The following is a 24,622-nucleotide window of genomic DNA, read 5'->3' as shown; positions in this document are numbered from 1 at the left end:
GTGTTCAAGGTCTCTAAATACAGGGCCAGGAGTTCCCAGCCAGAGAAGATGTCAGCAGCAGGTATGCAGATGCATAAATTTAGAGGCCAGGCTGCTGCAAAGGACCTCGTTGTCTGCACACGGCCTGGGCCAGGTGCTCTGTCCAGGCCTAGGGGGAGAGGGAAAAGGTGGCTCACCCAGCCTCATTTACAGAGGCCCTGCATCATCGCATCCAGGAGCTCGGCACACCACTGGAACACTTGACTCACTGCCCTGGTGGTGGGTAACCTGTCAATTCAGCAAGACTTGGGTGACCCACCATGCCTAGACTTGGAGGTGCAGGAGAGCAGTTCCCTCTTGGCCCCTTCCTCCCTCCTCTCTAGGTCCTCCAGTGAGGAAGCACAGTGTTGGCAGGTCACCCTTGAGGGGCCCCGCTTGAGACCTTGCCTAGAGTCCCTCAGGTCCAGGGGGTGTGCAAGGACCCACCGGGCTGCAAGGGGCGCAGTTCTATTCCAAAGTACTTTCCTTCTAAGCAGTGGTTAAGGAGTCCGGGGCAGGTAGTGTCACCACTCGCTGGGCCGCAGTCAGCCCACCGGGAGGGATGCGGGGCCCGGGTTGGCGAAAGTGCTTAGGACACAGCGAGGTGAGTGGGCACCTAGCGTAGCCCTGAGGCCCCCGCTCTTCCCCAGAGGGCAACCCCAAGCCCGCGCGCACTCGGTGCACAGTGCCCCCAACCCAGGCCTCGGTCCCGCCCCCTGTCCGGGTCCAGCGCCAGAGCCACCTCCCCATGTACGAGGGGCGGGACGAGAGTGCGGCGCATGCGTAGGGCGCCGGGTGCGCCTGCGCGGGGCGCGGAGCGGGCCTGCGCACTGGCCGCGCGGCGGCATTGCTGCTCGGCGGGCCGGGTGGCCGCGGGGCCGGAGGCGGCCATGGGGCAGGGGACGGCCGCGGCTCCAGGGGCCGGCTAGTGACGGCGAGCGGCGGCGGGGCGCCGGGACGCGCGGGTGTGGCCTGGCGAGGAGACGGCCCCGCAGGCTCCCGGGGCAGCGAACGGTGAGTTCGCGTCTCCTCGGCCCGGCCTTCTGCCCGGGGTCGTAGGGTCGGGGTCGTGGGGTCAGGGTCGTGGGGGCGGGGCGGGAACGACCCTGCCCACTGACTGGCCACACACTGCCCCGGGCGCCGGCGCAGGTGTCCGGGTGGCCAGACCTCGACCCCCGCGACCGCGCTGCGAACGAGGTGGCGGGCCCGGCCTTCACGCGGGGCGGTCAGTTAGGGGTCCACGTCGCTGTATTCATCCTCGGAAAGCGCCTCTGTGCTCGGAACCCAGCGCCCAGCCGACGACCCCTGAGGCCGGCGGCTGGCCCGCCTGAGCCGGGTCCGAGCCCCCGGTCTCTCTGCCTCTGCGTCCGGCGCGCTCTGGTTTTCGTGGATCCTCCTCACCCGCCCGGGACCGGGCCTGAGCCCAGACGTACGCACTTCCTGCTGGACGGCGCCCTGGGCTTGGCCGTGACCTTTGCCCCGTTGCGGGAACTCGAGGACGAGGACAGGACCCGCAGGTGCGGTAGGCGGGCTACGGCCCTGGGGCTCGGGTGCCCAGGTGTCCTGGGCCTGCAGTTCAGGTGGGCGTGGGATGGGCCCGAGTCGGCCCCGGGGGTGGACGGGGCACCCCGGGCCGGGCTGGAAGGAAGGCCGGTCGGGAGGGGTCGGTTCTCTGCGGGGGCTGCGGGCCACCCCCCAGGCGCTGACCGACTGGGCACGGGGCCCAGTCCTGCGGGCGGGGCTGCCGGCTTGTCGTTTGCGATGTCTCCCCGACCCGCTGTCGTACAGCCCAGAGTTCAGTGCGTGGGGCCGGGCAAATGCGTGTGTAGACTGTTGGCGAAAAGAGGAACTGGGTGAAGGTGGCCCGGAGGCGGGCTCTTGTGCAGGGAGCTAGGTGTGCAAATACCTGCTTCAGCCCAAGCGCGTGCGAGATCTCCCAGGGGAGCCCCTGGAGCCCCCTCGCGTCTCTGATCCTGTTCTTCCGCCCAGCAGGCTCTGCCCCTCTGCGGGCCCAGTTTTGTCAGGTCCTGGCCAGCATTGGGCATCACCTGCCGGCGGGAGAGGGGAGATTTAATAGGTACCTTTTATTGCCTCAGTGTTAAGGAGGGATAAACTTTGCTTTTTCATTCAGTATTTGAGCAGGTGTATGTTGAGAGCTTGCACTAGGCGTCATGTTATGTTTATATTTGTGTGTGTGACTTTTACTTATGGGCATCACAATGTGTCTCCTTTCTTCCTGGGGAAGTTCTTTATCTTGGTTATTATGCTCCAGCACTTTTCTGTTAAAACTTCCCAGTGCGGATGTTTTTTGAAAATGAACTGAAATAATTCTAGACTCCCAGAAAGTTGTGAAAAAGAATACAGAGGAACGCCTGCACTTATCCCCACATCCGTGGCACAGTGACGTGAACCCTGGCACCTCCGTCACACCCCTTGCTGGGGTTCACCACTTTCCCGGGGCACAGCTGTGTGGCTGCCACCACAGACTCAGAGCTGGTGTCACCTAGGGAGCCCACCCCAGGCTCCCCACACTCCCTGGCCACCAGTGATCTGTTCTCCATGCGCTTGTGTTTAGTCATGTCAAGAAAGTCATGTAAGGGACTTCCCTGGTCGTCCAGTGCTTAGGACTCTGAGCTTCCATTTCATGGGGCCCTGGTGGAGAAGTAAGGTCTCACATGCTGCGTGGTATGCCCCAAAAAAGAAAGAAAGAGAATGAAAAGCGAGTTGTGTAAATGGGAGGGTTTATCCTGCAGTCAGCCTGGGGGCTGACTTCCTTGCCCTGCAGTCAGCCTGGGGTCACCCAGCTGGTTTCGGAGTCCATGTCCACTCCCTCTGATGGCCTGGCGCACTCACCAGTGGGGACTCTTGGACTGTCTGTGGTGTTGGGCTGCTGCAAATTAAAAGCTGCTGTGAATGTTGAGGTGCAGGTTTTTTTGTGAGCATCAGTGTTTCTCCGGGGTGAATGCCCAGGTGGACTTGCTAGGCTGTCTGTTTAGTTTTTAGTTTTTATAAGATGGTGTCAGCCCTTTCCAGAGTGTCTGGCCGTGTTCTGGTCCCGGGTGGTGTGTGAGCAGGCGTTGCTCTGCGACCTCTCCAGCGCTGAGTTGTCTGGCTGTTCTGGTCAGTGTGCAGTGGCATCTCATTGTGGTTTCAGTTCCTTCTGGCCCATCGCATGGAGCATCTTTTCACCTGCTTCTTTACCATGGGTGCATCTCATCTGTCCAGTCATCTCTTGTCCACTTTCTAATTGGACTGTCTGTTTTTTACTGTTGAATTTTGATAGTTTTTGCTATTTTATAGGTACAGATCTTCTGTTGGATATCTAGTTTGAAAATATTTTCTGTCTATGGCTTGATTTTGGGGGGGGGGGGTGTTTCTTAACAGGGTCTTCCACAGAGCAAGTTTCTAAGAAGCCCAGTTTACCAATTTTTTTTATCTTTTATGAAGTGTGCTTTCTATATCGTGTACAAAAAAGATTCTGTCTAACTTTAGGTCCCCAAAACTTTCTCCTGCACTTTATTTATTTGTGTATTTATTCATGGCCATACCATGTGGCTTGCTGGACCTTAGTTCCCTGACCAGAGATCAAGCCTGTGCCCTCAGCAGTGAAAGCTTGCAGCCCTAACCACTGGACCACCAGGGAATCCCCTCTTCTGTATTTTATTATGAAGGCTTTCTAGTTTACGTGGAGTTAATTTTTGTGTCACGTGTGAAGGTTAGGCCGAGGTTTACTTTTTTTGCCTATAGATGTGAATGACTCCAGCATCCTTTGTTGAAAAAATTGTCTTTCCTTCCTTGAACTGCTTATGTACATTTGTCAAAAATTAATCGAGTGTGTTTGTGTAATTGTGTTTCTGGGCTCTCTCTTCTCCATTGACTTGTATCTGCCCTCCCCCAAGGCCACAGTCTTGACTATTACAGCTAAAGAGAAGTCTTCAGAGTCACTCATCTCCCTTTATCCTTCTTTAAAAAAAAAAAAGGGGTGTTTGCTTTTTACACATACATTTTAGAATAAACTTGGCCGTATCTACCAAGAAATCTTGCTGGGATTTGTGTAGAAATCACACTAACCCTGTAGATCAGTGTGGGGAGAACTGACATCTCTGCTGCATTGAGTCTTCTGATCCATGATTAAGGGCGTCTCTCAGTTACATCTTCTTTGATTTCTTTCATCAGGGTGTTTAAAATACAATTCAGCATACAAGTCCTCTGTGTATTTTGTTATATTTCATCCAAGTGTTTTTTTGGTGACTGTAGAGTGTACCGTCTCTAACTTCAGACTACCTTCTTTGCCTGTTGCCGTGACTCAGACATGCAGAACTATGCTGATTAAGGGTGGTCAGAACAGACATCCTTGCCTGGCTCCCAGTCTTATATTTTCCCCATCAAGTTAATATAGTGGTAGCTTTTTTGTAGGTGCTCCTTACCAAGCTGAAGAAGTTACCCTTGATTCCTAATTGCTGAGAATTTTTACCATCGTTGGGTGTTGAATTTTTTCCACTTTCTTGCCCATCAGTTGGTGTATGTGAGATGGGTTACACTGACTGAGCCAGCCTTGCGTTCCTGAGATACGCCCCACTTGGTGTCGATCGATCCTTTTTAAGCATTCTATGTTGTGTCCGTGTTGAGGATGCATCAAATAACGCATTACGCTGAGAGTCAGTGGATGTAATTCTTAAACTGCAAGTAGAAGCTGAGACGGCATCACCGGCATACTTAGCTGCAGAAGAAATGACATCTCAGCACTTGTCCCAGGGTCGGTTGAGCGGCTGTTGGAGAAATTTGGGCCTGGTCAGTGAGCAGCTCAGAAGGTCCTGCACTGCTTGTAGGTGGAGGTCCCTGGTGGGGATGGGGCAGCATTTGAAACATTGTTAACAGACATAAATTCATCTCAGCCATTTAGATGAGAATTATTTTGAAGAATGATTTGATCTTTTGAATGAATATATTGCCCATAATAGCAAACAAAGTATGTAAAAATCCAATGATTATATAATCAGTTATAAGACGAAGATTTCAGCATCGTAGGATTTAATTACTTCCTTGTCTGTATTTTCTCAGGATTATAGTAATCTAACTGGATTATAGTAATCTAACTTGATAGTTGCTTCTGTGTCTTCTTGGGGTGATAGAATTTTCTGCACCCTCCTAGGATTACCATATCACGTGCATCTTCGTCCACACCTTCTCAGGATTGTACTACTCTAACTGGATAGTTATTTCTGTGTTTTCTTGGGATGGTAGAGTTTTCCACACAGTCCTAGGATCGCCGCATCACCTGCAGGCTCAGCTGGCTTTAAGGCAGGCTGGTGGCTCAGACGGTAAAGAATCTGCCTGCAGTGCAGAAGACCTGGGTTCGATCCCTGGTTTGGGAAGATCTCCTGGAGAAGGGAACAGCTACCTACTCCAGTATTCTGGCCTGGAGAATTCCATGGAGGAGCCTGGCAGGCTACAGTCCATGGGGTCGCAAAGAGTCAGACACGACTAAGCAACTTAGACTTTTCGCTTTCCTGGCAAGCAGGTTTCAGGTTCTTGCAGCTGATGCAGCACCAGGATAGTGGTCTTCACGTTCTGTTTGGCCAGGGTTCTGACATCACTGCCTATAATCATTGTCTCTTGATCTTACATGTTACTGGAGGCTGGGGTGTGTGCCCTGAGAGAACCTTTTTGTCATTCAGGAGGGGCTACATCAAAGGCCTCTTTTGCAGAACATGAGGCGGGAAGGGTCCTCTCTTCTCCCAGGACCCTGGGCCTTTCTGCTGGGTCGCATCGTCTGTATCAGTGAGGTCATGCCAGGGGCCCAGATACAAGCTCTGCCCTCCTCACTGTGTCACCTTGGGCTTTGGTCTCCTGGACACCCCCACGCAGCTCCTTGCGAGGACAAGTCAGACAGTTTGAGTCAAGTGCTTGGACAGGGCCTGGCAGTGTGGGCGCTGGGTCTGCTGCTCGATGGTCATCCTGACCTGGAGTGAGTGTTCACGCTCCCGCACTATGATCCTGGCCTCCCTGGCTTGCTCTTCCCTGTGGCTGGTTGTCCTAGGCCACGGTAAGCATCTACACTCCTACACTGTGACAGCTATTCTTTATGTTATTGTTGTTGACTGGCTAAGTCATATCTGACTCTGTGACCCCATAGACTACCGAATGCCAGGTTCTTCTGTCCTCCACTATCTCCCGGAGTTTGCTCAGATTCATGTCCACTGAGTTGGTAATGCTATCCAACCATCTCACCCTCTGCAACCCCCTTTTCCAGGTCTCAGAGTGAAGCCACTACCAGGCCTCTTGTAACAGCTTAAAGCAAGTTTTTTGTTTTTTTTTTTAAACAATATTTCCTCTTAAAGTTGTGAATTCATGGTCCATTACAGCAGTTTGTGGGGTCCTCTTGGGGATTAAGTGATATACATGAGTGGGACAGTCAGGGCAGGGCCAGCAAGAGAAGGCAAGCAATGAGGTTAGTGATTGTGTTTTTGTCTTGGGCAGTTTTTACTGAAACGAGGGAAACGTGTACATAGCTTTTGTGTATTAACTGAGCCCAAACCTGCCTTCTTGTATTTCTTGCGACTTTGTCCTGTGTCCTTTCAGGCATCGTGACCTTTCTGTGTGGCCAGACTCGTGAACTCACTCTGCCCCCTTCCCATCCGACCCCACAGCTGGTGGTCTTGTCCTCATCTCCCAGCACTTGAGGCCGCCGCAGGCTCTCCGTCCCAGCACCCTAGCACTCTTGTGTCCTCCACTAAGTGTTCCAGGATTCCCCCAGACTCTTATCCAGACCCCTCCATTTGGTGTGCCCCGGGTTCAGTCCTGAGAGCCTGTCTGGTTCTATGGTTGTCAGCGTTACCGTGTGCTGACAGAGCCCAGCCCCGCATGTCCCCGAGCTCTAGGCTTGAACTGTTAGCTGCCAGCACGTCATCTCCCCTTGGCCAGTAGTGATCACGTGAAGTCAGGCCCGAGAGATGGCAGAGTTTCTGCAGCGTTGCTCTTCGGGCTGTGAGGAAGTCAGACCCCTTTGAAGAGGAACTCGGCAGCAGGTAGTGGTCAGGGTTGCGGAAAAAAGGAACTGGGCACCAGTGGGTAGGAGCGGGAGGTACCTGTTCTCTTGAGCAGGTGGCATCTGAGCACAGATCTGAGGGATGGTCGTGTCACGGGTGAGGTGTCTCGACAAGTCGTATGGCCATGCTTTCTCTTCTGTTGGGTAAATGTCTGAGTGGAAGGGCTGTAGCAGATGGCGGAACCATGCTTAATTAACATTTTAAGAAACCGCCAAACTGTTTTCCAAACTGGTTGCCCCGTTTTCATTCCACCAGCACTGTCTGAGGGTTCCATTTCCTCCTCAGGCTCTGGGACACTTGCGTGGTCAGTTTTCTTACATTTTAGCCATTCTCCGTAGGTGTGAGATGATGTCTCCTGGTTTTAATTTGCATTTCTCCAGTGACTAAGGATGTTGAGCATCTTTTCATGTGCTTTTCAAGATGCAATCAATGTATCTTGGGGAAGTTGCCCAAAGTTGGTATCTTTGGCCTGTTTTTTAATTGAGTTATTTTCTTACTAAGCTTTAATAATTCTTTATATATTTTGGAAGCAAGTTCTGTGTCATATATACATTTAGCAAATATTTTTTGGTCGATCTCATATTTTCATTAAGATTTTTGTCAGTTCATATTTTCATTTTCTTAATAGTGTCTTACGAAGGGTACAAGATTTGAGTTTTAGTGAAATTCAGTTTGTCAGGTTTTAAACTTTGTACTTTTTGTATCCTGTTTAAGAAATCTTTGCCAAATTCATAGCCATGAAGATTTTGTCTAGTGCTTTTTTTTGAAAGTTTTATAGCTTTTATTCTTACATTTAAGTGTATGATCCATCATGAGCTGACCTTTGCCAACTTGTGAGGAGAACTGAACTTCATAGTGTTGGGTGTGGCTGTGGAATTTACCTGGAACGTTCTGGAGGAACGGTCGTCCTCTCCTGTTGACTCCCCTCGGCACCTCTGTTGAGAAGCCCTGACTGTCGTCTGCGTCCTCTGTCTACGTGTACGTCTCTGTGTCAGTACCACACAGTCTGGTTGCGGCAGCTTTATAGCAGGTCATGAGATCCGGTAGCATGAGTCCTCCAACAGGGCTTTTTTTTTTTTGAGCTATTCTCGGTCCTTTTACGTTTCCAGTTTCCAGCTGAATATTAGAATCAGCTTGTTACTTCTGATAGAAAAGGCTGGGCTTGGGGAGACTTGAGATCTTAACGATATCGTGTTCTCTGGTCTGTGCACATGGTATGTCTCTCCCCTGACTTGTTTCCTTTCAGTTGTGTCCGTGGTGCTTGGAAAGTGAGGTAGAACGTGAAACCTAGTGACTCAGTATTTGTATGTGTGGTGAAGTGACCACCACAGCAAGTCTGTCACCACGTTTAATCACCAGGCTTTTTTCTCATGGGAACTTTGAAGACCTTCCCTCTCAGCACCTTTCAAATAAGCACAACAGTATCACTGACTGGAGTCACCATGGTATGTGCTACACTAGGTGACTGACTGACTTTACAGCTGGAAGTAAGGCTCACTCTCCTTTTGCCAACGACATCCCTACATGTCTTATATCTTAGTAGCACTAAGCTTCAGTTTCTTTCTTTTATTTTTCTTCTTTTTTTGGCCGCATCACAAAGCTTGGGGGATCTTAGTTCCCTGACCAGGGATCGAACCTGGGCCCTGGCAGTGAAAACACAGAGCCACCTGGGAATGCCCTGGCTCAGGAGTTTTTAATGACTGCTGGAGCCTTTGGTCTGGGTCCGGTGTGGGAGTTAGTATTTCACAAGGTCCTGATGTGATTGTAAAGTGCGTGCGGAGGCAGGGGACTCAGGGGCCCTCACCTTTGGCCTCGTTGTAGAGGCCCCAGGCTTCTCTGTGGCCCCTGCGCTGTCCCTTCTGATGTCCGCGCCTGCCTTGTGGTCCTGCCCCATTCCCCTCCCTTGTCCTCAGGGCTTTGTGAGCCATGAGGCAGGCTGAGCTGCTGGGCCTTTCTGAGCGGGAGGATGGGCAGGTCCCATGGCCCCAGCAGCAAGGCCAGGCCTCTCCCGTTAGTCAGTGGTTTCCTAAGAAAATGACCTTTCGGCCCAAATTCTCAGAGTGTAGCTCTTTCCACCGTCATCCAAACTGGCTTCTTCATGTGGTTTTTGCCCAAGCTCTGCTCTGCTCTTTCTACTTGTCGGCGCTCTGGTTTCTGCCGTATTTCTGTCACTTCTTTTAGGCTCGTTTGATTCCTGCTCTGGCTCTCTGACGAGGCCTTGGCTGCTGACCGCTGTTCTCAAGGACCTGGGGGCAGCTGGGTGGGCATGTGGACCCGGCCTGCATTCCCTCTTTGCTGTAACATCATGTGGGTCTGGATGGGCACGTGGATCGGGCTCGCGCTCCCTCTTGGCTGCAGCATCACATGGGTATGGGTGCAGTTATGAGCCCTCAGTGGCTTAGGAGGAAGTTGAGATGTTCCCAGCTGGTCGAGGACTGTTGTTTTGTGTCTGCTTCCATCTTTTCCTGCTTTACTGCGTGTGGTTGGGAGATGAAGCTCCTGTAAATTGAAGTTTTTTTTGAGGACCAAATAAGTCATTTTGGGCAAGTGTTTCATCGGCACTGGAGGAAAGCGTGGCTTTGTTTGCAGGACGAGGGTGCAGTGTGTGCCCATGGTTGGTCTTCAGTCGTGCTCACCCAGCCTTTTCTGGATGAGAGGTACCGTGTGACCGTTAATTCTCTCATCAAGGTCCCACCATGTGCCTGCGTGCTAGGCTGCTGGTTGGTACCTCACTCTTGGACTCCCAGCCCTCTGGATTCATGGAAAACCACAGGTAGATTCCGGAGTTGTTAAGTGCCTTTGGGATGAAAACAGACTTCCCAGACTGGGTAGGCTAGATTTCAGCCATTTTCCCTCATGAGGGGTGTAGGTGTGTGTGTACATTGCTTTACTTTATTTTATTGAAACAATAATAATATTTATTTTATTAAATCAAGGCATCCTGGGTTTTCGGGCCAAAGTCTTCCACATCCATCAATTGCAGAAATGGAACAAGAAAAAGTCAACGGGAACAAGGAGCCGAGTGCAGAGGCATCTTCGTACCGCTGTTCCGCGTGCCATGGGGATGAGGACTGGGGCCTGGGGCACCCACTCCGGGGCCGCGCCAAGTCCCGCAGCCTGTCGGCCGCGCCTGTCCTGGCCAGCGCCCGAGAGTTCAGGTACTGGCCTCCTGGGCCTGTAGGGGTGCTCAGGAGGCAGGAGGGGGTTGTGCTGGCTGGCATGGCCTCCCAGAGGGCACTCCCAGCCAACCCCCCCGCCCTAATGCCTGTCCTCACTGTGGAGGCTGAGGTGTGGGGGTGCCGCCCAGGGTGGCCCCAGGCCCTGGGCACACAGTGAGGGGTGGGGAAGCTGTGCCGGCCTCAGCCATGTGAACGTCACTCAAGTCCAGGGCGAAGCTGTCCTAGCCAGCACTGCCATGGGTGCAGGGCCTGAGAAGCTGCCATGTGAATAGCTGTGTCACCCTCCTGTGTCAGAGTCAGTGGGCGGGCGGGTGACCTCAGCTGCCGGCTCTGCGGGGTGGGATGTTCCCACCCTTTCCCTTCAGAGAATATTGCTTCAGAGAACGTTGAACTTGGTTCAGTGGCAGCAGGTCAGAGGTGGCTGCTCTCAAAGGTTGACTGTGATGCAGACTTAGAGAAACCTGCTGTGAACAGCCTTTCCCCAGAGGCCAGGCCGTGGCCGGCGGCCGCTCCTGCATGTTCTTGAGCTGGGGAGTTGGGGGAGCCCTTGACCAGACCGACTCTCCCGGGCTTGGCTGCCCTTCACGAGACAATAGGAAATCTGCCTTGTCCGTGTGGGGATTTGGCGTTTGTTGAGCCTTGAGATGGGCAGAGACGAAAGCAAGTTTGCCATCTGTGTTTGGCTGTCTTTGTGCCAGTATTTTTGGTGCAGAAAGGGACCATGAGGGGACCTCCCTGTGGTCCAGTGGGGAGGTGGCATACATCCCTGGTCAGGGAACTAAAATCCCACAAGTCATATGGTGTGGCCAAAAATTAAAAAAAATAACCAAAAGGACCACAAAGCCTCTGGAGCTGGCACTCTGCGTGAGGGAGGACACACCTCCACCCTGTCTCCGTGGGGCATCCACATGGCTCCCAAGGACCGGCGCTGGACCTTGAGGGGAGGACAGGGAAAGTCACCAAGCGGTGTCATCCCTGGGACGTGTGCTGGCCACGGTGCCCTGTGATTCAGTTGTGGCTGGAAATGCTGAGCCACTCAAGTGCTGTCTTCTTCGTCGACAGTACAACTCAGCATGGGCGTTTTGTTAGAACCTGGATGGCTGGGGGATGGTATCTGAGGTCTTAATTCCCAAGGACAGGCCCAACAACTGCTCCTCAAGTAGACTTGCCTGGACAAGAATTCAGGGCCGCAGGCCCGAGCCCCATGGTACATCCCCTTTTTCTAGGGTGGGGCCCGGGTGCCTGCCCCGGTTTGGGTCCTTTGTTGTAAGGAGTTTCTGGGAGCCCTCTCTGAGGGCAGTGCCACAGCATGTTGCCCTCAGAGCAGCTCTGGGGATCAGGTGAGTGTTCTGGGACCGTTGCTCGGGTGCTGGCAGATGGCGATGCTCAGGCTGTTGGAGTGAAGATGGCAGAGAGTCTGAGAGTCAGTGCCTCGTCTGCATGCGTGTCTCTCAGCGACTGAGGGCCCACCCTGCATCCTCTCCCACAGGAGGACCCGCTCCCTGCACGGGCCGTGCCCAGTGACCACGTTTGGACCAAAGGCCTGCGTGCTGCAGAATCCCCAGACCATCATGTGAGTCAACGGGGGGCTCCATGGGGATGGGGAGCTATGGGAGGTTCTGATGCTCCGGGGAGCAGGGCATGGGCCTGGCAGCCACGTGGCAATGTCCCCGACTCCCAAGGATGAGAAGGTGGTGGGGCCTGCTCCTCGGGCCATAGGAGCTTCAACAGGAAAAACTCAAGGAGAAAAAATAGTGTATTGCACGCTGATGCATCTGGTGACTCACATGTGTTTCTCTTCATTACTGTTGAAATGCAGAGATGTCAGCTGGTGTTTTTTGAAAATCTGAGGTGTTTTTTGAAAATCTGAGTTGACTTGTTTGAGTCCCGCCTTGTGGGCATGGCTTTTTTTGTTTTAAGATAAGCCCTGCATTTTAGCAACACCCACCACCTGAGAAACTAGTTAAAAACTAAGCAGTTTGGGTTATTTCGCAGACACGTGGCCTAGGCTGTCTTCTGTACCTGTCCTGCGCCGCCTCCTGGCACTGGACATGCCAGAGAGGGGCTGTCGTCTGCTGGCTCTGTGTGTTCTGTCTCAGGGAGAAGACACGCAAATGGCTCCGGCCACCAGAGCTTGGTGAGGAAGCAGCAGAATTCCAATCAGCTCTGCTGTCAGGCCTGGTGGTGGGCTGCCCGCTGCATAGACCATCTGTGCCCCCTCCTCGAGGGAGCTGTGGAGGCTTAACTTCTATGGGGGGTAGGCCAAGGCCCATACCCAGCACAGCAGCCACACTAGCAGCTGGCCCCCCAAACCCCTCGCCTGGCTGCACCCTGCTGTGTGCCCGCCCTGTGTGACCTTTGCTGGCTGCCCAGACCCCCCCTCCCTGTGTCCCAGCCCTGCACTGCCGCACCCTCCTCGTCATTCACAGCCCAGCCTCAGCGCACCCTCGTGGCCCTTGGCCATCCAACCATAACTGGCCGTTGCCGCCCTGCCCAGCCCACAGCAGCCCAGGTGTGTGTGCTTTGCCCTCACAGCCCTTGGGTGGGGTCTCAGGGCGGCATCTGAGCTGTTCCCCAAGGTCAGGTGGGGTTGTGGGGTGCTCCAGGCAGAGGAGCAGGTGCCCCAGAGTGTCAAGGGCTGAGCAAGCAACTTTCTCTGCCCCCTGGCCCTGGCTCAGCTCAGTCAGATGGGCTGAGCACCCTGGTAGGGTGGGATCCCTTACCTGTGTGGTCCCTGCCTCTCCTACAGCCTGGCCAGGGGCAGGGGTTGTGTGCTAACCTGACTTCTCCCCTGACAGTGTAGAGGAGCTGATTACGAGAGTCTTATCTTCTACTTGGTTGTCTCATATCTCACCAATGAGTGCGTGTTTTCTGTTATGTTGAAACGTGTGGAATTACTAGTATCTGACGCCTTCAGCTTTTGAAACTGTGGCTCGCTGGGTGTCTGGCTAAGCTGTCCGGCACCCAGAGCCTCCTTGGGAGGGGTCAGTATCCCTCTTTGCAATGACCCAACAGGAAGTTGAGTGACCAGTTGGCGCCCAAGACCGAGCTGATGGCACTACAGTGGCTCTGGCTGGGCATGGCTGACTCACAGATCTGGAGGGGCTGTGAGCCTCACCTGCCTGGTCAGTGGGGAGGGGGCTTCAACGTCTACCTCACCAACCAGGCAGACTTCCATCTGCCCTCCTTCTAGGCCCAGGGCCAGGTGGAGTGACGAGAGGCCTGCAAGTGCCCGCCCTCCACGTGTAAGCCCCTCCCATGGGCCAAGCCAGTTCCGCAGCCCAGTACTGTTGTCTGCAGCTGGACAGGGCCCGTCCTGACTGCCCTGGGCGGCAGAGCTCAGCGGCCAGCTGGTGAGGAGCAGTTGTCTGAGGTCTGGCCGCTTTGCTGTTAGAGGCGATTGGACAAGAGGATGGTGTGATCAGTAAGGTCAAATACAGCTTGTTTGCTTTGAGTTTTCATTTTAGGAAGCTCCGCACTTGTTTTATGCAGCTTTTAGCAAGTCACTTTACTTTATGTTTTGCTTTCAGTTTTGAGGAGACAGTGGGGTTATGGTGCCAGTGCACACTTGGGGAGTCTTGGGGGGGCTGGGGTGCATCGCACTTCCGCCGTTAGTGAAGCACAACCGAGATGCTGGGCACCCAGCACCACCCTCCGCCAAGCTGCGCGTGTGACCCAGCCTGGCAGAGATGCTGGCAGAGGGCCATGAGTGATCCCCTCCTTTGCAGAAACGCCTGGAGAGGGTGAGTGATGGTCAGTCAGTGACAGCCTGCAGCCAGGGACCCACCACCTGTTTAGTGGTTGGCATCATGGTGTGGGAAGTTGCTGGTGGGGCTGACAGGTTCTCAGGGAGGCACCGGCCATGGGGCATGATCTGGAGCAAGTGTCTTGGTTGGGGAACTTGCGTCAGAAAGGCCGTTTCCATGGCCTGCAGTCCTCAGGGCTGTTTTCCAACAGGCGGAGGTGCTGCCTGGGGGCCCGCCCCCACGTGAGGGCTCGGCCTTGGACACCCCTGCCCCTGGGGGAGGACCTGCTGCCCACAGACCATACCAGGCCCTGCACCCGGTGACCGAGGCTGGGTGCCAAGGGACTCTTGGAGCTGTCGTTGGCAGGCAGGCCCAGCTGACTTCTTTTGTTTTTTTTTTTAATTTTTTGAGAAGTTTTGGGTTCACAGCAAAAGTGAGAAGAAGGCGCAGAGCTCCCTGTTGCACTCCTCCTAGCCTCCCCGCTGTCATCATCCCCGAAGCCAGTGCATGTATGACAAACAATGAAGTTACACTGACGCATCGTCGTCACCAGAGTCCTCTGCATATCAGGGTCCTGGACACGTGTGGTGACATGTCCTCGCGATTGAAATCACACAGCACAGTCTCACTGCTCCAGATCCCGCCACTGGCTTTAAAAGAGGCTTTTACTGTGGAGGCGAGGGTCCACTGAGTTGGTCACATAGCCGTGTGGACCTGGGTCAGCGGCAGCCCAAGTCTCCATTGGCTGGTCTGGGTGCACGTGGGACGTCCTCTGAGCAGGTCCCCGGGCCGGCCTCGTCCCGAAGGGGCCTCAGGCAGGGGCACGGCCGGGCATGGGGAGGGTCTCCATACTGTGCAGGTGCCAGCAGGTCAGCCTGGGGCCCACGTGAGTGCTCCTCTCCCCTCAAAGGCACATCCAAGACCCTGCCAGCCAGCGGTTGACGTGGAACAAGTCCCCGAAGAGTGTCCTCGTCATCAAGAAGATCCGGGACGCCAGCCTGCTGCAGCCCTTCAAGGAGCTCTGCGCGTACCTGATGGAGGTGAGTGGGGACGGGCTCCAGGCTCTCTTCCCATCTGCTCAAGTCAGGAGGCTTCGTAAGCCAGACACAGGAGCTCAGAAGTGTGTACTGTGAGCACAACAAAGGCACTTTGCATCTGAGAGACAGAGGAATCGTGCCCCTCTCCCCTGACCCCATCAGAAAAGCCTGAGACGCAGAAGGAGGCTTCTAGAAGACCAGCGCCCTGACCTGTCTTCCTGGTGGGGCTGACGCCACCATGTCCTTCCAGGAGAACAACATGATCGTGTATGTGGAGAAGAAGGTTCTGGAAGACCCCGCCCTCTTGAGCGATGATCACTTTGGGCCAGTGAAGAGGAAGTTCTGCACCTTCAGAGAAGGCAAGTTGTCCCTGGGTGGCAAGGTGCTGCCTCCAACCTGGCGGGACCTCTGGTACCCCTGCCTTGCCCCGTGCCCAGCAGTTGGGGTGCTTGACGTCTCCTGTGTCTTCCAGATTACGATGACATCTCCAATCAGATCGACCTCATCATCTGCCTGGGGGGTGACGGGACCCTTCTATACGCTTCCTCCCTCTTCCAGGTGAGGCCCTAGTTGCCTGAGGCCGTAGGGCTGCAGGTGATAGGACATGGAACTGGGACTGCTGTGGGTGCTGGAAGCTGTGCCAGGCCAGCTGATGGCGCATGAGGGCCCAGGGGCTGGGCTGGGAGGAGGGTGACCCCTGGGAGAGCTGGCATGTGGGCTGAGTGAGGGGGCCAAGAGTCAGGGGCAGGTGAGAGCAGTAGCCCCAGGCTGACTGGGAGGTATGGTGGGGGAGGGACTGTGGAGGCTGCAGAAGGCAGGGATCTGCGGGGGAGGGACCTTGCCAGGGTATGTTAGGAGGTCGGGCGGGCCCCTAGAGCAACACCTGGGAGTGAGACGGAGCCAGTTGGGCAGGAAGGTGGAGTCCAGCAGGGCCTGGGGCAGTAGCGGTTGGCAGAGGCCGAGGTTGAGGGTCCTGGGATGTCCCACATGCTCAGAGCTCTCATTCTCCCTTGGGAGCCTTCTCGGCGGAAGTGGCTGCAGAGCCACCTGGTGGGACCTGAGTCCCACCCTAGGCTTCCTGCCCCGGCTGCCTGTGCTCTTGCCTGGCATCTCTGTGGGGGCTCACTGCCCTCCCAAGCCTGTTGGGCATGGCCTCTGTGTGTCAGAGCCCCCATGTCCTGCCCTGCCACGCCTTCCTCTGTCCTGTCCTCTGTGGCCAGCAGTTGGTCCCCCTGCCCCGTTTCTCGTCAGCTCTCCAGCTGTTCTCCTGGCTCCCAGGCTTCTGGCTGACCCTGTGCCCTGTGTGTCAGCACCGCCCCCCTGCCCCCACCCGCCAGCCCTCCCAGGGACCATCCAGGCGCAGGTCCATCTGGGCTAGTGCTCGCATGCCTTCCACGTGGACTGGCCAATGAGTGACCTGTCTCATTGGCTCGCAGGGTAGCGTGCCTCCAGTCATGGCATTCCATCTGGGCTCCCTGGGCTTCCTGACCCCCTTCAACTTCGAGAACTTTCAGTCGCAAGTTACTCAGGTGATACAGGGTGAGTTGGAATGTTCCTGAGCCTGAGAGCAGTTCCCATGTGGGATAGTCATCCTGCTTGGTTTGGGAGGTTTTTAATGATGCTGAGAACAGCACTGAGTGTTTGGGGCTCAGAGGACTCTGATTCTGAAGGTCGGACACCTTGTCCTCAGAGAGGAGCTGAAGCCACCACAGTTCAGCTGCCATCTGTGTCACGCAGCAATGGATTGATTTCCACAGGAGCCCAGGGTGTCGCCCTCCATTTGTGTGAAGATGGGAGGGGGTCCCTGGTCAAGGGAGCGGGTACCTCTTCTGTGGCATTACTGCCCCCACCTGCTGACTTCCCTGGGTGTGACCCCTGCTGGCCTCCAGGGAACGCAGCTGTTGTTCTCCGGAGCCGGCTGAAGGTCAGGGTCGTGAAGGAGCCCCGAGGGAAGAAGGTGGCCGTCCCTAATGGCATCAGCGAGAACGGGGTGCTGGCTGCAGGCCTGGACGTGGAGGTTGGGAAGCAGGCTGTGCAGTACCAGGTCTGTGGGCCTGCCCCTCCCCCCACCAGGTGCCGGGCCTTGCCCTCGGGCAGGGGGTGCAGGGCAGGGGCTTTGGGCTGGACCTCCTAGGGAGCCTGGGAGCAGCCCACATGCTGCCCTGCCTGCTCAGTGTGCGGTGCCCTCACCCCCAGGTCCTGAACGAGGTGGTGATCGACAGAGGCCCCTCCTCTTACCTGTCCAACGTGGATGTCTACCTGGATGGGCACCTCATCACCACAGTACAGGGCGATGGTAGGTGGGCATCGGACCTGCCCGGGGGTGGGGTGTGGGGGCAGTGCCCTAGCCTTACCTGCAGCCTGTCCCGCAGGCGTGATCGTCTCCACCCCGACGGGCAGCACGGCGTATGCGGCCGCCGCGGGGGCGTCCATGATCCACCCCAACGTGCCCGCCATCATGGTCACACCCATCTGCCCCCACTCGCTGTCCTTTCGGCCCATTGTGGTGCCCGCGGGGGTTGAGCTGAAGGTCAGAGCCCCCACCCTTGTCTGTTGGAGCCCTTTGGGGCTGTCTGCCTGCCCTGCTGGGGGCGGGAGGGACTTTGTCCACTCTAGCCTTTCGTCATGTGTCCTGTGCCCCAGAGGGTCTGGTCGGCGGGGCGGGGCTCTCAGCCTGAGTGGGTGGGGACAGTCGGGGTGGGGAGGCCCTCAGGCAATTAACCACTGCTGCCTGGCACGTCCCTGGGGCCATATTCTGGTGTTTGACTGCCCTTCCACATCCACCTCTTCTTTCCCTGGGCCAAGCTCCCTGCTACAGGCCACCCCGGGCCAGCACGTCCTTAGTGTGAACCTTGGCGGGCAGGGCTACGTCTGACGGACACAGCTCCAGGCCTCTGTGCCCTGTGGGCCTCTGTACCCTCTGGTTGGTATCCGCATAGTGCAGTGACTTCACGGCCTGGAGCTGACCTTTTTATGTGGTGGGCAGTGTGTTGCCTATGAGGTTGCTCCTGGCCGTTGCTGTGCCCCAGGGTGGGGTCCGTGGCACTTAGCTGTGCTCAGAATGCATCTGCGAGTCCTCTGAGCCCCCTACATGTGTGCTGCTTGACTCTTCAGATCATGCTGTCACCAGAGGCAAGGAACACTGCATGGGTGTCTTTCGATGGACGAAAGAGACAGGAGATCCGCCATGGAGACAGGTGTGTGGACTGTGGGGTGCAGTGGCCAGGGCAGGTGGGCCCAGGATGGCTGTAAGCTGTGGACCTCTGTCTGGGTGATGGCACCCTGCCAGCTGCACCTGCTCCTTATCTTCCCACCGCCTTGCCCTGGGGGTCTCCCCTTCACGGACCTGGGTGGAGTGAGGGGGTCCACGGCTCTGTCCTGGGGGGCACGACAGCACCACTGAGCCCCTAGCCTGGCTGTCTTCAGGGCCAGACTGGAAAATGGCCAGGTGCCCGTGACATCAGAGGACATGGGGCCAGGCTGCACGGCAGATGGTACAACCAGAGCTGAGGTGGTCCACCAGCCAGGCTGTCGAGGGTCCTGCTCAGTGGGTGGCAAGGGGGCTCAGTTCCATGAAGGGGCTCAGTTCCAGGAGGGGCTATGTTCATCTCCTTTCTGCTGCAGCATTAGCATCACGACCTCTTGCTACCCTCTTCCCTCCATCTGCGTTCGCGACCCCGTGAGCGACTGGTTCGAGAGCCTGGCGCAGTGTCTGCACTGGAATGTGCGGAAGAAGCAGGCCCACTTCCCTGAGGACGAGGAGGACGCGGACGAGGAGGGTGGGGAGGAGCGGGCGGGGAGCTAGGCCGGTGCCCTGTCTGTGCTCTGTGAACATCACAGGCCCTGCACCACTTGTCTCTGGCCAGAGGAAGGGCCTGCAGTCTGCCTTGTGTCGACCAGATCAGTTGTTTTTAACGTTTTAAATCTGACTTTTCTGCATTTCTAAGCAAGCCAGTGAGCAGGCCACACAAGCTCTGAAGTCAGCCCAGGCACACCCACCAGGCAAGCAGTCAGAGCCCAGTCCAGTTGGGGATTGCTGAGCTGGGTGGTGGGCTCCTTGTGATTCCTTGTCAGCAAACTTCCACAAATCAGTCTGTTGAAATTGAGAGGGGATCAGAATGAACGGGTCTATCCTACAGTCTTGAAAATAAATGTCTCACGGCCAAAAATCTCCCTTCAGCGTCACAACGTCCCTGAAAGCCACTGGGGGGAGTTTGTGCCGAGAGCCGCTCCCCAGCTCGGCGTTCATCCTGAATCTGCCGGGCCTCCTGCCTCGGTCCCCAGGCCTGGTCTCCTCCCTGCTTCCGGTGATGCCGTGGCAGGCAGGGGTTGGACCACACACATTCCTCGGGAAGCAGGGGCGTGCCTCCCCACCCTGGAAGGTGTTTTCAATCCTGTGTCTACTTTTTAGAGATTCTTTTAAACTTTTCTGAGAGTGCTTACGTACAGATTTTCTTGTACACACTGTGAGATTTCTGCGGGAGGGCTTGTGCTGTGAAGTGGGACCATTCTGTGCTGCCCAAGTGGCCATCTAGAGAGCTGGGTGGCTCTGCTCAGAGGGTCTGGCACTTGGTGGGCCGGGAAGGCACTGCTGCTGCTCTGGCTTCTCCCAAGGGGCCTGGCTTTGAGGGCACGTCTGTCATTCCAGCCCCTATGCCTCTATTGCTGGCTGACCGGCCGCCTGGGGCTGGGCCTGCATGGAGTCTGGTGAGGGTTGTGGTCAGTGGGCCTCTGGTTACTGGTGCCTAATGGGCGACCTGGTTTTGAGTAACCATATTCTTTCTGAGCTGCATTTTCAACTGTGAAATTGGCCAGAAAGGATGGAGGGCCTGTACGTTCTCGAACTCACTTCTGGAGGGCCAGGGGCCAGGAGGTTGAGCTCTGCCCATCTGGACCAGGGCTGGCCCTGCAGCCTCAGCACCGTGGCCACTGTTCACATGTCTGTTGAGTGCTGTCCACCCACGTGGCTGTCTGGGCAGCTCAGCCAGTGCTGGGATGGAGATGGGCTCCTACCCTCTGCCCACAAGCTCCAGCACAGAGGGTGGCCCACCAGGCCTCCCACAGGCTGAGGGGGCGACACCCCCAGCTTTAGCTCCAGAAGAGTGGTCAGAACGCAGGTCACACATTCAGACAACAGAGCAGGTGCAGACCAAGTCCTGCAGAACGATGGGGAATGACCTAGGAAACTTTGGGTTTTTGAAGTAAATTCTTAATGTTTCATATTGTTAATATCTTGAAATTTGTTAAATGTTGAAAGCCTTATTACTATTTTCAGATTCTTTCAATAAACAGACTTGTTTAAAAATTGGGGTTTAGCAAAAACTTTATTTGGTTCTTTGTAACCAACACCAAAACACGGAGGGGTGGGTGGGCCTGGGGAGTCCAGATGCACTGAGGCTACCCCTGGCACACTTGTAGGGTGTGGGGGGGGGTCATACTCCAGCAGCACCTCACCCGTCACGTCCTGGGGATAGGCTTCTGGGCCTGTCCTGCAGGAGGAGCCCAAGCTTTGGGCCATGGGTGCCCCATGGAGGCCAGTGGGCGCATGGTCCCCTCTCTGGTTCTGGGCCTCCCCCTCTTGGGCCTGGGCTTAGGCAGGGCCAGGCTTTGCCAGGAGCCTGAGCAGGTACTTTGGACACAGACACAGCCTTGTGGGCTGGAGCCTGGGAGCTGTGACAGGTACTTTATGGGCACTGCTGCGAGGCTAGCATAGGACAGGTGCAGTGGTTGCCCCAGCAGCGGAGCAGCCCAGGGCCTGCTCATTCTGGTCAGAGGCATGTGTGTGCGGTTGCCTCCCTGGTTCCCTTCGCATCCAGGCACACGTGGGAGCATGACCCCATCCTGCCTGGGAGTCTCAATGGCTGTGAGGCCTCTGCTATCTCCTCTGTAGTGGGGCTTGGTGGCCAGCATATCTGCCTGGAAGCCAGTGTGTCCGTGGGCAATGGGGTGGGCATGCTGTCAGAGCCCAAGTTTCTGTGGACTTAGCTGAGCATGCACAGACCCCAGGCTGGGCCCTGCTGCTCCGGGAGCAGAGGATCTACTTGTGGGCAGGAGTCAGCCCACTGGCCGGGGTTTTTGGACTGCAGGTGCAGGCTCTGTTGGCACAGGCACCACCTGCAGGGTCACCATTCCTGTCTAAGGCTGTTGATCTCTCAACCTTGACCTTCCAGGCTTTGTGGAGCACATGGAAGGGGGTGGGGAACTGGAGGCACAGAGGCCGCAGGATAGGAGGGCATTTCTTTGGGCTCAGGCCTTTGGTCCCTCAGAGATCCCAACTGTCAGGGTGGTGGCCTTTCCTGGCCTGTTGGACCTCCTCCCAGGCCTCAGTGCTGGGCACCCATCCAGCCAATCTCCCTTCTCTCTCAGATCAGGCTCCATGTCCAGCAGTTCCTGCCCCGGGGCAGCCTGGGCCAGGGCTGTCCTGCTGAGGTTCCCACACCTGGGAGCCACTGGCTAGAAGGACACTGGAAGTCTGCCAGAGTGCCAACTGGGAGGGGGAGCTGCTGTAGAGATGGAGCCCTGTGGGGGTCGGGGGCCTGTCAGAGGAGCCCAGAGAAGTTGGGAAGGGGGTGTTAGGGACAGGGGTGGGGGTACTTGAGTCACCACATCAGGGAATCGGCCACTGCTGGCACATTTCACCCCAGAAGGGCCAGGCTGGAGCTTGGGCTGTGTCCAAACCAGGAAACACCAGAGTATTTGGTGGAAGAGGTGAGGTCAGGGTGGGCGAGGCCAAGGAGGAAGGAGCCGACAGAGGACACTCAGGGCTGGTCTGGGCACCCTACGGGGAGGGCCTCTTGCCCCCAGAAGCTCCGGACAGGCAGCCTTGGGGACATATGCACAGCCTGACCTCAGTTAGACTTCCTGGGAGCTCGGTTAGGCCCCTGGGTCCCCAGGACACTCCTGGACGCTGATCTGAAGCCGCAAGGGGGCCACCTGCAGCCCTGGGGTCCGGTGGGCAACTTTCAGATGTCCCCTCCCACCCCCATGGAGTTCAGAGGCTGAGTCCCAGGGTCAGGCCAAGGTGGGGACTGGGGGGGTCAGCCAGGGCAGCGGTCATGCCACTGGGCGTGTAGAAAGGGTACCCAAAGGGCAGCCAAAGTGGTGCTGCCCCTGTTTCCCCACCTGCCAGTCAGGACGAGCCAGAGGCCCTAGCGGCTGTAGCTACAGCTGCCCCCACCTCCACATGCAAGGCACAGTGCCCATACTAGACAGAAACCTGGCTCCCCAGGCGCAACTGGCTGAGGTGATGGCCAGGATGGCAGGTGAGTGGACCCACAGGACCAGGGGCAGCATCCAGAAGGGCTGCTTGGCCATCCCGAGGGAGCGTCCCAGAGCCTAAAAGGAAATACCCAGGAAGGTACCGGAAGCCCCAACTCCCTACAGCCAAGGGACCTGGGGTGGCCAGGGGCCCAGCTCAGGCCCAGGCAGACCCCAGTGGGCTCATCTGATGGTGGGGCTCCCCGACCAGGCCCTACCCGCTAGCTGGGTCTGAAGGCCCACACGCTTGGCATTGTACTTAAGATCTGTGAAATCCTTTCCCAGGGGACCACGTCCTAGGATACCCCCACCCTCAGACACCTAGAACAGGCTCAGATCCCAATGCCTTGGGTGCCCAAGGGCCACCTGTCCCTGGTCTGAGCCTCTGCCCCCTTCTGCCCTGGCAGCTCTGGTGACCCCTCACTACTGACCACTCCACTTGCCCTCCTCCAGAATGTCTAATTAGGGGAGGCCAGCAGAGGTGCCCAGAAGCACCCCAAGGTGTGGTGAGGCCTAACAAATGTGGATGGTGTGCAACACAGAGACACCTTGAGGCCTAATGTGCAGTGATCAAAAATGGCCCTGGAGGGGCTGTGGTCAGGATGGGAGTCCTGGAAGCTACATCATGTGGGTCAGTGCTGGCAGTGGGTCTGGAGGTTGGAGGTGGGGGGCCCATACCCATTCTCCCACCCATGGATCATGATCCAGTTCTCAGGACCCTGTGGGCTCCTGAGACCAGGTCCACATCTGCTGCTATCTCATGTTTCCCTGGAAACATGGGCTCCTCTGGGCCCACCTGACTGTAGCCATCACTTCAGACCAAGATACGGATGTAGGTCAAGCCTGTGAGAGGGGGCAGGGGACCAGCTTGGCAGTGGGGAAGGACTGAGAGGGCCCAGCAGACACCAGCATGCCATGGGGGATGCGGGGGAAGGGGCTGTGCCAGATGTTTCAAGGATCGAGGCCAGGGCAGGGGGGTCAGCTAGGGCTCCTTCATAAGAACAACTTCCTAACAGGTATTGTATCTAACTTGCAAATAAGCAAACAGGCTGAAACGGCCATATTTGAAGCTGACAAGGGTGTGAAGAATTCTGGTCAGTCTACTGTCTTTTACCCCAAACTCCACTTCTTGAGTAAGTTGAAACTCCAGCAAACATTGGTAAAACCACTCAGATCCTTGCTGTGGCTTCTCTGATACTGGAAGTCACACAAAGACCTTCACAGGCAGCAAAGCCACGTCTCCTGCAAACATTTAGAAAATTATCTGAAAATTAATCAAGGGACACCTCAACTAAAATGGAGTTGGGAGGCGACAAGGTGGAAGTCCTCAGGCATGTACCCCCAGTGTCCACACAGAACCAGAGAGGAGGGGAGTCCCAGCACCTGTGGCCAGAACAGCCATCTCACCGCCACCACCCGGCAGATCTCCCTGCCTGGCAACGGCTCAGCCAATGAGAAGCCACCTTATTTAAACTCCAATGTTTCCTCTAATGGACTTCTTGTTTATAACAACTTCCCTTCCTCCTTTATAAAAGAATGTTCTCTCTGCTTTACCAGACTTGCATGTAGTTATCACAGTTGCATGTCCTGAGTTATAATTCTTTGCTGCTGCCAAACAAACCTGAAAGAAAGTGGAAGTCGCTCAGTTGTGTCCGACTCTTTGCAACCCCATGGACTATACAGTCCATGGAATTCTCCAGGCCAGAATACTGGAGTGGGTAGCCTTTCCCTTCTCCAGGGGATCTTCCCAACCCAGGGTTCGAACCTAGGTCTCCCACATTGCAGGTGGATCCTTTAACAGCTGAGCCACAAGGGAAACAAACGTGACTTTCTGTTAAAATAACTGGCTGTTTTTTTGCTTTATTTTAGGTGAACAATCATTAACAGGACAAAGAAAAGGGGGCAGGATACAAACTCTGGAAGTGTGACCATGGAGCAAAGACTCCAGCAATGGTCGAAGGCCTGGGTAACACTGTCCTCTGTGCTGGAGTGGCCAGCCCAAGAGGGGAAGGTGACTTGGCGCTCCAACATCATTTCAGAATTGTTAAAATGAACTGTCTCAGATAAAATGTAAGAAAGACTCGGCTATAAAGTTTTTGCTACTTTTCATACAATTGCTTTTGAAATTATTTGACTACAAGTAACTCACTGACCAGCAACAACCAGTGCTGCTGGGCAGTCATCAAGCATCTCAGAGTTGTGTGCAAAGTAGGAAAATCTACCCTATAAACTTTGTTCAGTGTCCTGAATACTCACTTTTAGGGATGATGAAGGTGTCATATTCTGCTCCGAGATACAGATGTTAAGAGAACTTCACTTTTGCTTCTTTTTTGCAT

The 24,622-nt window shown here is 55.7% G+C and overlaps 1 protein-coding gene across 15 annotated transcripts; it reads left to right on the top strand.

Annotated features, from left to right (window-relative positions):
- The first annotated feature begins 845 nt into the window (after positions 1–845).
- NADK (NAD kinase) lies at positions 846–24,400 on the top strand. 15 transcript variants are annotated; one of them, XM_086344087.1, is made up of 13 exons: positions 846–1,032; positions 9,756–9,840; positions 10,004–10,225; positions 11,736–11,819; positions 14,903–15,032; positions 15,280–15,388; positions 15,502–15,587; positions 16,466–16,568; positions 16,919–17,073; positions 17,226–17,325; positions 17,402–17,559; positions 18,144–18,226; positions 24,156–24,400. In XM_086344087.1, the coding sequence occupies exons 2-13, from the start codon at positions 9,764–9,766 to the stop codon at positions 24,157–24,159; spliced, it is 1,311 nt and encodes a 436-aa protein (XP_086200213.1). In that variant the 5' UTR covers positions 846–1,032; positions 9,756–9,763; the 3' UTR covers positions 24,160–24,400. The 15 variants fall into 15 exon arrangements, with proteins under 15 accessions (XP_086200213.1, XP_086200212.1, XP_086200206.1 ...); XM_086344086.1 differs by having other exon boundaries at positions 17,390–17,559; XM_086344080.1 differs by lacking the exon at positions 24,156–24,400 and adding an exon at positions 18,654–20,334.
- Positions 24,401–24,622: the final 222 nt, after the last annotated feature.

Source organism: Bos grunniens, chromosome 16 (genome assembly GCF_055505025.1).
Source record: "Bos grunniens cultivar Pamir isolate PY7600 chromosome 16, Bosgru_T2T1.0, whole genome shotgun sequence".
NCBI lineage: Eukaryota > Metazoa > Chordata > Mammalia > Artiodactyla > Bovidae > Bos > Bos grunniens.
Note: the sequence above shows the minus strand (reverse complement) of the source record. Positions and strands in the feature narration are given on the sequence as shown.

Excerpts from the sequence above, each read along its gene's own strand:
- NADK (XM_086344079.1), top strand. The coding sequence starts at position 9,764 with ATGTGCCTGCGTGCTAGGCTGCTGGTTGGTACCTCACTCTTGGACTCC. Across the intron at positions 9,841-10,003 it reads GGATTCATGGAAAACCACAG|GCATCCTGGGTTTTCGGGCC; the intron begins GTAGATTCCGGA and ends TATTAAATCAAG. Across the intron at positions 15,389-15,501 it reads GTTCTGCACCTTCAGAGAAG|ATTACGATGACATCTCCAAT; the intron begins GCAAGTTGTCCC and ends TGTGTCTTCCAG.